Source organism: Grammomys surdaster, unplaced genomic scaffold (genome assembly GCF_004785775.1).
Source record: "Grammomys surdaster isolate TR1022 unplaced genomic scaffold, NIH_TR_1.0 137, whole genome shotgun sequence".
In the NCBI taxonomy this organism is placed as follows: Eukaryota; Metazoa; Chordata; class Mammalia; order Rodentia; family Muridae; genus Grammomys; species Grammomys surdaster.
In genome coordinates, this window is record NW_021604595.1 from 10,105,846 (window position 1) to 10,118,894 (window position 13,049).

The 13,049-nt window shown below is 36.8% G+C and overlaps 1 protein-coding gene across 1 annotated transcript in view; it reads left to right on the forward strand.

Annotated features, from left to right (window-relative positions):
* Nucleotides 1–10,970, forward strand: part of Ofcc1 (orofacial cleft 1 candidate 1) — a 278,373-nt gene extending 267,403 nt beyond the window's left edge. Inside the window, exons 18-19 of the mRNA XM_028763273.1 lie at nt 9,036–9,180; nt 10,936–10,970. Of these exons, the coding sequence (XP_028619106.1) occupies nt 9,036–9,180; nt 10,936–10,946 (156 nt within the window). The 3' untranslated portion in view covers nt 10,947–10,970. The remainder of the gene's footprint in view (nt 1–9,035; nt 9,181–10,935) is intronic.
* Nucleotides 10,971–13,049: the final 2,079 nt, after the last annotated feature.

Here is a 13,049-nt window from a genome sequence, read left to right on the forward strand (position 1 = left end):
CCCTCCCTCCCTTCCCATCTCTCTTACTTTCTTTTCCTTCTTCTATCCTTTCCAGACACACACTAGCCTACAGCTCCAGCCCTGCTAGCTCTGCTGCTGAGCTCGGGAGCTATAAAGCCTGAGACTGAAAGGGATTTGAACCTGTTTTTTTGGAGTCATAAACAAGGAACAGAATTCGTGGTTTTAAATATATAAAAAAAATTTCAAATATCAGCAAACAGGTAGGTAGGCTACAGATCAGGTCTAGAAAAAAGGTCTCTTAAGTTTTGAAAGGGGTGGGTCCTGATCAGACAGAGACTTGTCCTGAGTTATGGTCCCTGTGTTAGATACTGAATTGATACTCAAATATATATACATGCATACACACACACACACATACACACACACACACACACACACACACACACACACACACACACACATATATATATATATATATATATATATATATATATATATATATATCACAAGTTTTACTGAATCTAAGTTGCCACTGATGGGTCTCCCATTCTGTGGGGTCCTTATCATTGTAGCCCTTTGGGAAGCCTGAGCCAAGACAGGAAGTAGACCTACTTACAGATGTGGGTAAATTTAGGCCATACTCTGGTCAGATATCCTGTATGATGAAAGAATCAGTCCACAGAGTCTGAGATTAATTCATTTACAAACCAGACATGACACTTAGTTCAAAATGAAAAGAGAAGAAATTTTGACTCTCCCGGACCTGATCACTTGGAACTTCACCCTTTATGGTTTTATGGTGGATTTTTGAAGGAGGGTCTCGAGTGGCCCAGGTCCTCTTTATATTGACACAGTTATTATTTGTGTAGTGAGACTCTAAGTCTTTCCTAAATCTGATAAGAGATACAAGCCAGATATTAATCTTTTTCCACTTCAAAAATAATCTCAATTAAACCTTAGTTTCGTGGCATGGGAACAGTTAACCTTCGAGTCTATTTACATGGGAAGATATCCTTTTGCACAAAAGAGGTCAGAAAGGGACTTTCTACTGAAAACTTGTTTGTAGCGATAGAACAAAAGTCTTTGGCTGTCCTATGTGCTTTGCTTTGTGCATCTTCTTACTATCCTATTTTTACCAGCCTCTCTGGACTATGTGTATTTTATCGTGTTTCTAAGGAGCAACGTTTCATCTCTTTGTTCCAGAAGTAGTATGATCTTAAGATACAGTCAGTACAAAGTTACTGTAAAGTTTTTTAGTTCTGTAAAACCTAGAAACCCAGGCAAGCCTGGTGGAGATTCATCAAGTTACAAATAAGCTTCCTGTTCCCAGGGTAGCAGTCGCAATTAAGAAAGTCCTTGGAGCATTGGTTGGGGTGGAATGGGAAAATGGATTTTTGTCATTAGAGGCGGTGTCGCCTGGTGGTCTGAGTGGAGAACTGGGAGCCAGGAACTCAGCGATCTAAGGAGGCCCAGCTCAGCCCTCATGGAGGCTTCCGGCAAGCAGCTAGGGTCTCCGGAGGCCAACCTCACCTACTTTGAATCTCCCATCTGAAGAGCTCCTTACCCAGGGCCAGGGGATACGCAGCAGGAAGCCTGATTCCTTGCCTGCAAAATGAGAATATTAATACTTGCCTAAATAACAGATTAACCAATTAGTATTAGCATTCTGCTGATAGAAAACAGCAGGAGAAGGAAAGAGGGAAGAAAACTCAAACTCAATTTTATGATTAGATGGGTTTTACTCAATTGTGGGTGTTTTGATGAGCAAGAAACCCAGGGCCCACATTGCAAAGAGCCATGTGCAGAGAGGGCAGGAGCAGACAGCAGAGGGGAGGCCTGGACTGAAGGGCTGCAGGAAATCTGTCCTTGAATCTAATGAATTGTAGAATGAACGTCCCAAGTCATTAGTTATTCTTTTAGAATTTTATGACTTTAATTTCTTCCAGATATGATAATCCAGATTATTGATCATTTTTTCATGTCTATATTCTACAAATATCAACCTTTCTGCCTCACCCTGTTGGGGCGCAGGGGTGAGGGGTGGGGTGGGGACTTGCATGACTGAGAGGTGAAAATGGTTTTAATGAGAAAGAATCACTAAAAAAATTCAGGAATGTGGGGGGTCTGTAGACAACATTCCTGAAGCTGAAGAGAATTGTTGGTATTTTGTATTTTTAGGAAGAAAATTGCCCCATTAGCTTCTCCTTTTTGTTGAAAGACATTGCTAGGGAGAATGGGGGGTTGGGAGGGGGAGCTGCTCTTGTGTTTCCTAGTCTGCATAGCTTTAGGTGGCCCTGAAGATTATTATATTACAATAAGCTCACACAAAGTAGAAGAAAGAAGCATTTTTCCACCCCTCAAATTTAGAGCCTTTGACCTTTTGTGTGCAACACCTGTACAGGAAGACACAGCCTGTCTTTTGAGCACATAGTGCTTTGGCGACAATACATACTGAAAGAAAACCTTGGCAGCAGACGGTAGTGGCTTTGAATAAAATGTTGCTACGATGTCAACAATACTAATAACCTGTACTGCTGGCTTTCAGATTCAAGCTTAATAATTGGAATTTCTATTGATTTTCTTTTAAAAAAAATAAGGTCCTTAATGTATATTTGCTTTTCCCTTTCAAAAAGACAGATATTTACTTTAAATAAGCTGCAAAGCGTTGACATTCGTTTCTCTCTAAAACTTACACATCCTTATGAGGAAGATATTAAGGAATAGACTATAAGAACTAAATAGAATGCAATTATCCGGTAAGTATTAGAATATAATGTTTCTCATGAGGTCTTGTCCTGACAGACCAGAATGAAAAGTCTTAGGCAGATATATTTACCAGTTATTTAGATAGATATGGGTTTAACGCTCCTCAAAATAGTACGTGGGAAACATGCTACCTGCATATACCTATCAAAATAGTGCTTTTGTTTCTTTCCAATAACTGAGTCAGGATAAGTTGCTATGCTTACCTTGTCTTCCACTAGACGCCAAGACAGCCCTCACTTCAGATTTTGCTTACTCTTTCTGATATTTTTTTTTTAACATGTGTTGGTAACACTGGGAAAACTATACAGGTTTATTTTCGTGCAAAATTTAAAGGCATCCCTTAGCCTGTAGACACCTTTTAAGTAGTGCAGCCATTTATTTTAAAAAGCTGTTTCAATTATCAGGAAAAAAATCCTTCTACTGGCCAGGTTGTTCTTACTATGCATACGTTTCTTAGAAAAGCATGAAGATTGTTTTGATTCCATTTATTGTATATGAACTTGGACTTGTGTCTAGAATGATTTTTAATACACTGTCAATTTTTCACAATCCTTTATTGTGTCTCTGCTTTGTTGGTATTCATATTATTGGGTAATCAGTCTTTAGTAATTCCTGTAACTTACAAATTCTATATTTTAATTTATGCACATAAGAAAAAAATAATTTGAACTTTCTAAAAATACTCTTGAATACATAATAAACACAATAAACTCTTTTGAATTTCAAAGTCATTCAAAATTATAAAATCTACAGTAAATAATTGTTCTATTGTTGTATTCATGTCTACCAAAAATACAGATGTATGCTTATTATATTGAAAAAGAAAGCTTATCTGGATTCTAAATCATAAGAATTATTTTAAAAGGCGTATTAAAACTGTTTTAAAATAGTACAAAAGTAGCTTTAATATAAGAATTGAAATATATAGTTAAATGTTTAATATAAACACTATATATGCAGAAAACTGAATCTGTAGTACTCAATTTTAAAATATTAAATGTCTTAAGTTGATTAAAGCATATTCTTTTTAAAATCTGTTTATGTTTTTCCATACTGAACTGGATCTTGAAAAAGGTATTCAGGATAACAAAAGGAAAAAATATATACACTTCTGGCAAAGTCCTAATCTTAATTCATTAAACTTCTACAGAAATCTCTGTGATGTAATATTATAAGTAAGCTTGAAATTCATAAATTAGAAGCTTACTGTTTAAAAATAAGTGTTTTTAGAATGTGAAATTTTCATCTTACTCCATTTGACAAGGTTGCCTGATACAAATTTTTTGAAGGCTCAAGATTCACTCCCGAATAAAGGCAAAAAGACAGCCCCAAATATAATTATATCTTCTTATATTTGTATGTAAAGACATTATCCAAGATTTTTGTGCATTTTGCAATTGTGACAATATTAAACTGAGAACTAGCTACAGACATATCATTTTTCTTTAAGGATTAATAAATATTAGTTCCTTGATCTTCCCTGACAGAACAGATTTTTCCATAATTGTCTGAAATAATTATTTAATGACAATATAAAACCACATAAAAAGCCGTCTATGGAAAAAAAAACCTCTTTGCTTTGCCTCAGTTAGCTTTATGAACGTATCTTCTGAATTATATTTAGCATTACTTACGGTTCCCAAACAGTGATATAAAATCATATAAGTTTATTTTATGCGCAAAATCGCATCCGGTATGCCGAGTGACACTTAAATGGAGTGAAATAGTCACAGTGGCTTATTTTCTGAAGCAATCTTGACACTAATGCTGAATTACAACGTGGAAACATCTAGCGGTTTTACCTTTATGAGAAAAGGCTTTTTACATATTTAACGTAATCACGAGGAAAATAAACTAGAATTATGTATAAAGATATGTACAGTGTAACCAAGGGGCATTTATATTCCCCTGTAGAATACTTACAATGATTTTATTGCTATTTTGTGTCATTTTCTAAAGGATTTAAATACAGCCAGTAAACAAACTAGACTTTAGATTTAAAGTGACAGCTGCTCCTTCAGAAGCAATATTCAGATATTTAATCTTAAGAACCTCGAATATTTCCCAACCAAGGAGAGTGTACTTTTGCAAAAATGAAAGGACTGTGGCTTTTAATTTTGGCAGCTGTGATGGTTGGCCTAAACACCTTTACAATGAGCCACCTCTGATCACCGCAGAGAGTGAGGGACAAGTGTGTGTCCTTTGCTTGGTCACTTGAGTGCTTTACTTTGCCCCAGTGCAAACCTTCTTCAAAAGTAATGCTGATTCTACCTGTAACATAGAGAGCATCATATTATTTCCAGATTTTCAGATTGATGATTTAGCCTAATTTGAACATACCCTTTGAACTACTGTGCTGCAAGTAGCTACTGAATTCCAGCTTCTAGCCTCTAAGCACTGTCATTTTCCTAAAGACAGTGAACTGGGTTTGAGAATACAGAAGTCTAGTGTTCAGTGGAAAAATGAAATCGAAATTCATGTGCAGAATAAGAACACCTTTTTTGTTTAATTCTTACTTCTTGCCTATGATCATAACGTCTTTTGAAGCTTCACCAGTATCACATACTTTGGGCACTTTTGAAATAATCCATCCCAAGAACTTCATTATAAATAATGTCAACTTCTTTTTTTCAGTTCAAATTTGGGTATATGCCTACTTCTATTAGCAAGCACTTAGCTAACTCCTTCCAAAAGACTGCTTAGTCTGTAATTCCTTAAGACATGCGAACACTTTTTATACCAAGGAGGACCAGTCCTGCTTTGAGCATAAGACAGGAGCTTGGGTAGAGTAGACTGTCATGCTGTCCCCATTGAACAAACAACAGTTCTGTGTGTCCACAAGAGCCCTCAGACACTGCCTGGTGGTCCTGAGGTGGTATCTGTGACTGGATTATATTAGTCCACAATCATAAACATTAACACCAGACTGCCAAATCCTAAGTCAGTGTCCCCAAGGCATTAGCTTCAGTCGCACCGTAGGTGGGAACAAGATTTCCTCTGGAAAGGTTAATTCTGAAATATTTTGCAATATTTTGTGGCTGTTACTTTTATGGATCAGTAGAATTTAGGGTTCTGTTCTTTGTTATTTTCACTAGTGACCCATATTATTTTAAAAAGATGCATCCTAAATGTAGATTTACTGGGTCAAAGAATATGAAATGAATAGATATTTACATTTGTGTGATGTATACGCACATATATGCATACCTACCTAACAGAAATATGCGCACATATGTAATCAAAACTGTAGAGGAAGAAACAGCCACCTAGCATTTTGGTCCTCTTGGTGATTTGTTTTTTTTTTTTTTATACAACCACAGAAAATATACTTTCTGTAACTCAGTCAGATTACACTGTTTGAAATACAAACTTATGGTATCACAGTCCACTGGCCACCCCATTGTGCCTTTAAAAGATACTACCTGATTTGATGGAGCTTGCCTTTTTTTTTCCTCCTAATTTTTTAAAGTGTTATTTATAATATGTTTTGTTTTCTGGAGACATATTTTTCCCTATTAGTCCACAGAATCCCTAAAGGAATGCATGCAACTATAGCGTTTGTTGCATCTTTACGGTCAGGATAATTGTTTGAGACAATTAAGTGTAGCCACCAACACAAATCAAAAGAGCCTAAGATCTCTCTGCGGTCACATTGCAGCTAATGGAAAACAAAGTGTCTTTAGGCTGAGCCAGTCCTGAAACGACACCAAAATGTTTCCTGAGCAGGTGTGGTCCTGGCTAGTTACATGTCTGTTCTGTCTTCCTTATACCTGACAGCTAAGTACCTCACATGTGCAGTCCAGCATTTTATATAAGTGTATTTTGGTCCTTTATCTGGCAGCTGTAACAAGGGCTATCCGAGCATTTGTAATTGTCAGAACCAATTAGAAGAATGTGGATAACTGAAAACCTACAGTCGTTGGTCTATGGCCCCAAGTAGGAATCATCCAGATAGGAGCCAGGTTTCCTAAACCTGCAGCAAACACTATTACTACCATCATGACTTCCTTCTAATCTTTCATGCTCTGACCCCATGTGTGTGGGCACATGTGCTAGAACACCAGAGTTGAAGTAAGGTGTCTTCTCTAGTTTCTCTTCTTATATATTGAAGCAAGGTCTCTCAGTTGAGCCCAGAGCTTGCCAAATTTAGCTAGTTTAGTTAGTCACCTTGCTCCAGGGAGTACCTATTTTTGTCTACCAAGTGCTGGGATTAAAGACAGACACACATGCACATCACACACATAGGCACATGTAATTTAAAGGAAACTGTCCTTTACTCTCTGTGAGGTAAGAACTGTAATTTATATCATAGGATAAGAAAAATCATGGGTGTCAGGCAGTGGTGGCATGTGTCTTTTATCCAGGCACTTGGGAGGCAGAGGCAGGTGGATCTCTGGGTTCAAGATTAGCCTGGTTTATAGAGTAAGTTCTAGGACAGCCAGGACTACATAGAGAAAACCTGTTTTAGAAAAAGCAAATAAATAAATGGATGGATGGATAGATAGATAGATAGATAGATAGATAGATAGACAAGATAGGTGGAAAGTGAAGAGAGAGGGTTTAATTTCAGGAGGCTGTAGAACATTTACACTCAGAGTGGGATGAACAAGAGAGATTACATGAAACAGAAAATTTTCAGAGAGGGCCAAACATCCAATCTATATCTCCTTAGTCGTGAAAAAAAATGTATTAAGTCAAATAAAAGTGGAACTGCCGTAGCCATTTGATGGATTGACTGGATTTGAATACCAAAGTCAAATCCCTTCTCTTTTTAATCTGTTCTGGCTGAAAATGTTTTTTCCGTGTGCTCCACCACCCCATCTTTTCTCCTTCCTAAGGCTCACTCTAAGAAGTAGAATTTCTCTTCCTGATATTTCAATCATCCTCCCTCCCATTTTCCTACCCCTGAAAAGAGGCATTATGACTGTCTAGCTGCATAATTCATGAGCTCATTAGAGGATGGAAGAGTTATTCTAGAGAGAGAAAATAGTTCCTGCTACCAAAGAAAATCCCGTCTGATAAGCAGATATCCTTTTTGCTACCCAGAGAAATTCATTCAATTCTCCAAGTTGATCCATAGTTGTGGTTCCCTGCCTTGCTGTGGTTGACCAGCTTTTCATAAAGAGGTCAGTTTTGGGGGAATACAAGCCTTCAGCAGAATGCTTGAACATAATAGATAACACTCAAAATACAGGATATATCTGAAGCCAGGGACCTTGGAGATTATGATAGGGAGTCAAGAAATAAACTCAAACTGTGTATGTGGGAATTCTACTGAAGGATCAGTCAGAGTTGTGTCTATAAAAATATCACCAAGGACAACTTCCCTCTCACAAGAATATTAACCTCTAGCAGGGCGGTGGTGGCGCACGCCTTTAATCCCAGCACTTGGGAGGCAGAGGCAGGCGGATTTCTGAGTTCAAGGCCAGCCTGGTCTACAGAGTGAGTTCCAGGACAGCCCAGGCTATATAGAAAAACCCTGTCTCGAAAAACAACAACAAAAAAACAAAAAACAAAAAACAAAGAATATTAACCTCTGTTCCTTAGACAGAGTTTTTCCCTATACATTTCACCAAAGCAAATGCTGACTTTTAAAATTATTGTTCCTTGATTTATCTTTTCTGAGCATGGTCTTAGTGTATAGACCAGGCACTTCTCCAACTCCCATCATCCTGGTCCTGAGTGTGCTGGACTACAGGTATGCCCCATAACACCCATTCTTAGAAAAGATATTAAAGGCCATAGATGGGAGCTTAGGTCTCTCTCTCTCTCTCTCTCTCTCTCTCTCTCTCTCTCTCTCTCTCTCTCTCTCTCTCTTTCTCTCTCTCTCTGTGTGTGTGTGTGTACACACGCCTGTATATGCACTGTGTGCATGCTATGCCCATGAATGCCAGGAGAGGGCATCAGATCATCTGGAACTATATTCACTGTTGTAATATATCTTTCATTATATGTGGATACTTGAAATAGAACCTGGATCTTTCTGCAAGAAAAAAAGTACTCTTAACCACTGAGCTAATTCTATAGCCATCAAGACTGTTTTTGTCTTCAGAAAATTCATTCTCTATATGTTTTCTACCTGTTTTCTGTTTCTCTATATTCCTAGTAGGGCAATTATAAAATTGTTGCAAAGGTTAGAAATGGACTGGACTATAAAATGTAAACCATGAACTTCTGGTTAGGACAACAGTGTCCATTTAGGGTTTTCCATGCTACAGCTTCTCTTCCTCCAGGGGATAATGTAAGAAGTAGATAGTGCCCTTTACCATTCCACTGAAGAATTTGTTCATCTTATCAATACCCTTCAGGTGTTTGGTGACATCAGTGCCTTGAGGTTTGTCCCCAGTGAAGTGATCACTGCTGTTGAGGAGCACATAAGAGAAATGGACACTGTGCAGAGAGAAATCTTTGCTTCTGCCCAAGAGAAAGGAGAACTCTCTGTGAACATAAAAGGTATTTTTCTCTATTGATTGAACATTGGGTCATCACTATCTCTGATTTTACTCACTCAGAAGGAACCATAAGTCAGGTTCCTATTTCCACAATTTCCCAGTGAGAGGGTGAAATTCAACTTTCTCTCCCATACCAGTGCCTTATGGTGCACACTCCGTAAGAGTAGACCATGGATGGTGGTTACTGACCCAGGAGGGGCTGGGTTTTCAGCTTTGAGGAGAGATGGGATGACATTGATAGCATACTTGGAAACAGCTTTTGTTTTTCTTGGTGTTTCTGTTTGCTTGTTTTTCATGTAAATGGAATAAGGGAAATGTCTACAGGATGTTGATGCAATATGCCTAAAAATTTCCTCTCCCTGAATTTTTTCACTGAAAAAAAATTTTTCAGCTGAAAATTTTCACATTTTTTTATGAAAGTAACTTTAAGGGGGAAAATTAAATACCAACAACAAATATTCTAAGTCTCACAAGTTAGTTGACTTGACGAGTTTATATTTTATATTCTAGGAGGATAGCAACCATGCCCCATCTGGATGACTTGAATTAGGCTTTTTAAAATTTACTCCAACCCTCTAAATTGATCAAACAGCATTCTTCCTTGTTATTCCTTGTACAATTTCTTTTCTTCTTCCTATATTTTTTTCCTCACTTTTTGCTTCAACTGAAGATTTGGACTGGAGTTTATTATCACATGGATAGTGATCTACCCAAAGGTTTATAGATTGTAATAAACTTTTATTATTAAGACTCCATGACCTTATCATACAGTAATGAGTGTAGTGGGGATCTAGCCCCATGCCCTTCCTTGGCATCTATAAGGAGGGGCGATAAATTAAAAGTACATCTTCCAAATAGAAGACAATGCAATTTACAAGGGCAAGATTGATATATATATATATAATGAGAAAACAAAATATGAATCTGATTCTGCTGACTTTTTTTTCAGTCCCTGTACCAGTTATTGCCTAATTAGTATGTCAGCATTCTCACAGAGGAAATTTACAGTAAGGATTACACTTAGCACTCTCTCTGTTGACAGGCCCATAGACACTGTAGTTCTTAGCCTCAATGGTTATGACTGAAGGGCAGCAAACATGCATTCATACCTCTGACAATGTATCTGAACTATGTAGAAACTAGGAGATATTCTTAGTACTGTACAGAAACTAATAAATACTCACTTAAATGTGGTTTAAATCATTGCATCTGCTCTTTGTAGGCAAGTGGATTCTCCTTGAAGATACTTACATATCTCTCCCTGTCACTGACCTCCTCATTCTCTTCTGCTACCAACACTATCCCTACTGATATTCCTGACTAACGAGATGTCCATGCCCACAGTGACATGACAGCTGATACATGTAGATGTTTGCATCTGCAGCTGTATTTCATTTAATTATTAGGCCAAGATGATGAGTCAAATTCAGTTGAAAAGACACTACAGCATCTTTACACTGAACATCCATTGGCTTAACTGAATTAAAATGTTGGCCTGACACTTGTATTTGTTTAACAAAGTCTCACTAAAATTTAAATCCAGTGAGATAATTCTCAAGCAAGGATAATTCTCTGCTTTATTTGTTGTTACACTCAGTCAGTAACAGGACATCTTATTGGATGAAAAAAACAAGTGGATGCTTCAAATTTAACTTAAGTGTATTCTTGATGAGCTTTAAGACAGAATATTCCTAAATGAATAGAAGATATCAGTAACAAATCGATCGTTACATTTTTCTTTTTCTGTTTCTTTTAGGAGATCATTAACCAAACTGGAAAAATGAGCATAATTAAGGACCACAATTTCTGTCCTCCAATGGGCACAGGGAATAATATACTTTTCCTGAAGCTATAGCATCACCTAATGCATTGTTGAAAAGTTTGGTTTTTGTTATTTTCAAATGGTAGTCTGTAGAATAGTTTGCTTCTGTTTTTTGTTGTGTTTTGTTTTTAATTTTGCTTTTCTTACCTTTACACGAATGTTACTGAACATTGAGGAGTAGATAATATATTCAGCCTTTGTGTTTGTCTAAAGCTTTGCTAATGCTGTGTTTATATAGGTAAAGATTCACGCAAATGCTTCTCTCGAGTTCTCCCCTCTTATTAAAAACAACCTTTCCGATGCTCATGTGTGCTGTGTCATGCAACAGAGTAATGAAATAGGAATCTGGTACTGTCACTACCACAGCTAAGCACTACATTTGCATGGGTATTGAAAGAATATACTTAATTTTTTACCTGATGGGGATGTTGGTGTTCGGTCAGGTTCACAAGGAAAAGAGAGGAAAAGGATAGGAGCCTCTATCCAGATGCCTCTCTCTTTTGTGGTCCTTTATGAACTATAGCTAATGATTCTGTGGCTATAGAGAGATGAGACTTGTATTTGCAAACAGATGCTCTGCAGAGCTCAATGCGGCAGACACAGTGCCCTTAGGAAAGAGTACATATTTATATACAGTTCAAAGGACTATTTCAAAATTAAAGATAGGTTTCTAGGGGACTATATATCTGTAAATTGATTCATCAGGGTGTCTTTTTTTCTCCTTTGGCCTACTGAGGATAATTTATGATGCTAATAATTAATTTTTCAAGACTGTATTAGCAAAATAGTATCTATAAGTTATGCATATATTTTCTCTATTTTCAATGGAACCTCTCTTTCGTAGAGACATGTACTAATTGTTATTTAATTTTTGTCATACTACAGGTTGAATTATAATTAGAAACTATAAATAAAAGATCTTTTAGTGGCAAAATTTTGCTATCACCAATGTGCTCTTATTGCTTGAGAAGATTATTTGGAACTTAGTTCTGCAAAGGAATAAAAATATGAATAAAAGTGACAGCATTATATGTTCTTTGTATTGAGTCCAGTAACAATAGATAGATCACAAAACATGTCAGTTAAAAAAGAAGATGAAAAATGAGTGATTTTCTTCCTTTATTTAAACATGGTGCTAAGTGTTAAACATTAAAATCAAATTACTTCCCACTCCAATGATCACAGCATGAACACTTGTGATCAGAAAGCTACGTTTTCACTCTTCCTTGGTCCTCAGTTTTATTAGATTAATCAGCTAATAGAACTTGGATAAATAGAAGGAAGAATAGCTTTGATGCCATTGTGATATCTCTGTTTTGTGAAAGTTTGTTCAAGACGTCTTCTAAATAGCATTTCCTAAATACTCAGTCACAACGATTTCTCACACTCCGAGGTTCACACATGAAGCATGACCAGCTGTGACATCATTTCCAGCTGGTCAACTTGCTTAACTTCAAATTCTTCTGGAGATAGGAAAGGTGACTATTTCCAAAGGTAACTTTAATAAAATCCTTCCAATGGTTTGAAATGACTTTGATTGGTTTTCAGGACCCTGGGAGAGCTGCTGACAATACAGGGAAGCCCTGTGGCAGTGAGGAAACCCAAACTCTCAACTCAGGAGCCACTGACTAAGTAACAGGAAGCAGGCTCGATTGCTTGCTGTTGTTATTGTTGTTGTTTTTAATCTAAAATATTTGCTTTTAATACAGCATAATTCACATAGATTTTTCTTTCTGTGGTACACATGGAGTTGACATGGGTAAGGCTAGGAACATACATGGTTGAAGAAAGTGATACTGACTACTAGCATACAGTGAACATAATTCTTTCCTATAAAAAAGTTAAAAAGATCTTGCTATAAATGCTCTTGATCTTACATAATAACAAAAGTTCACGGCTTGCCTATTTGTCTTTATTTTGTTTTATAATAACTATTTATTGACTTTAGCAAAATCATTGGCAGTACACTACATTGCTAAATTATACCAAGAATGAGTTGTTTAATTGTTTATGGTTGTAGAGTTTTTCTGTTATCTTAGCATGATGTC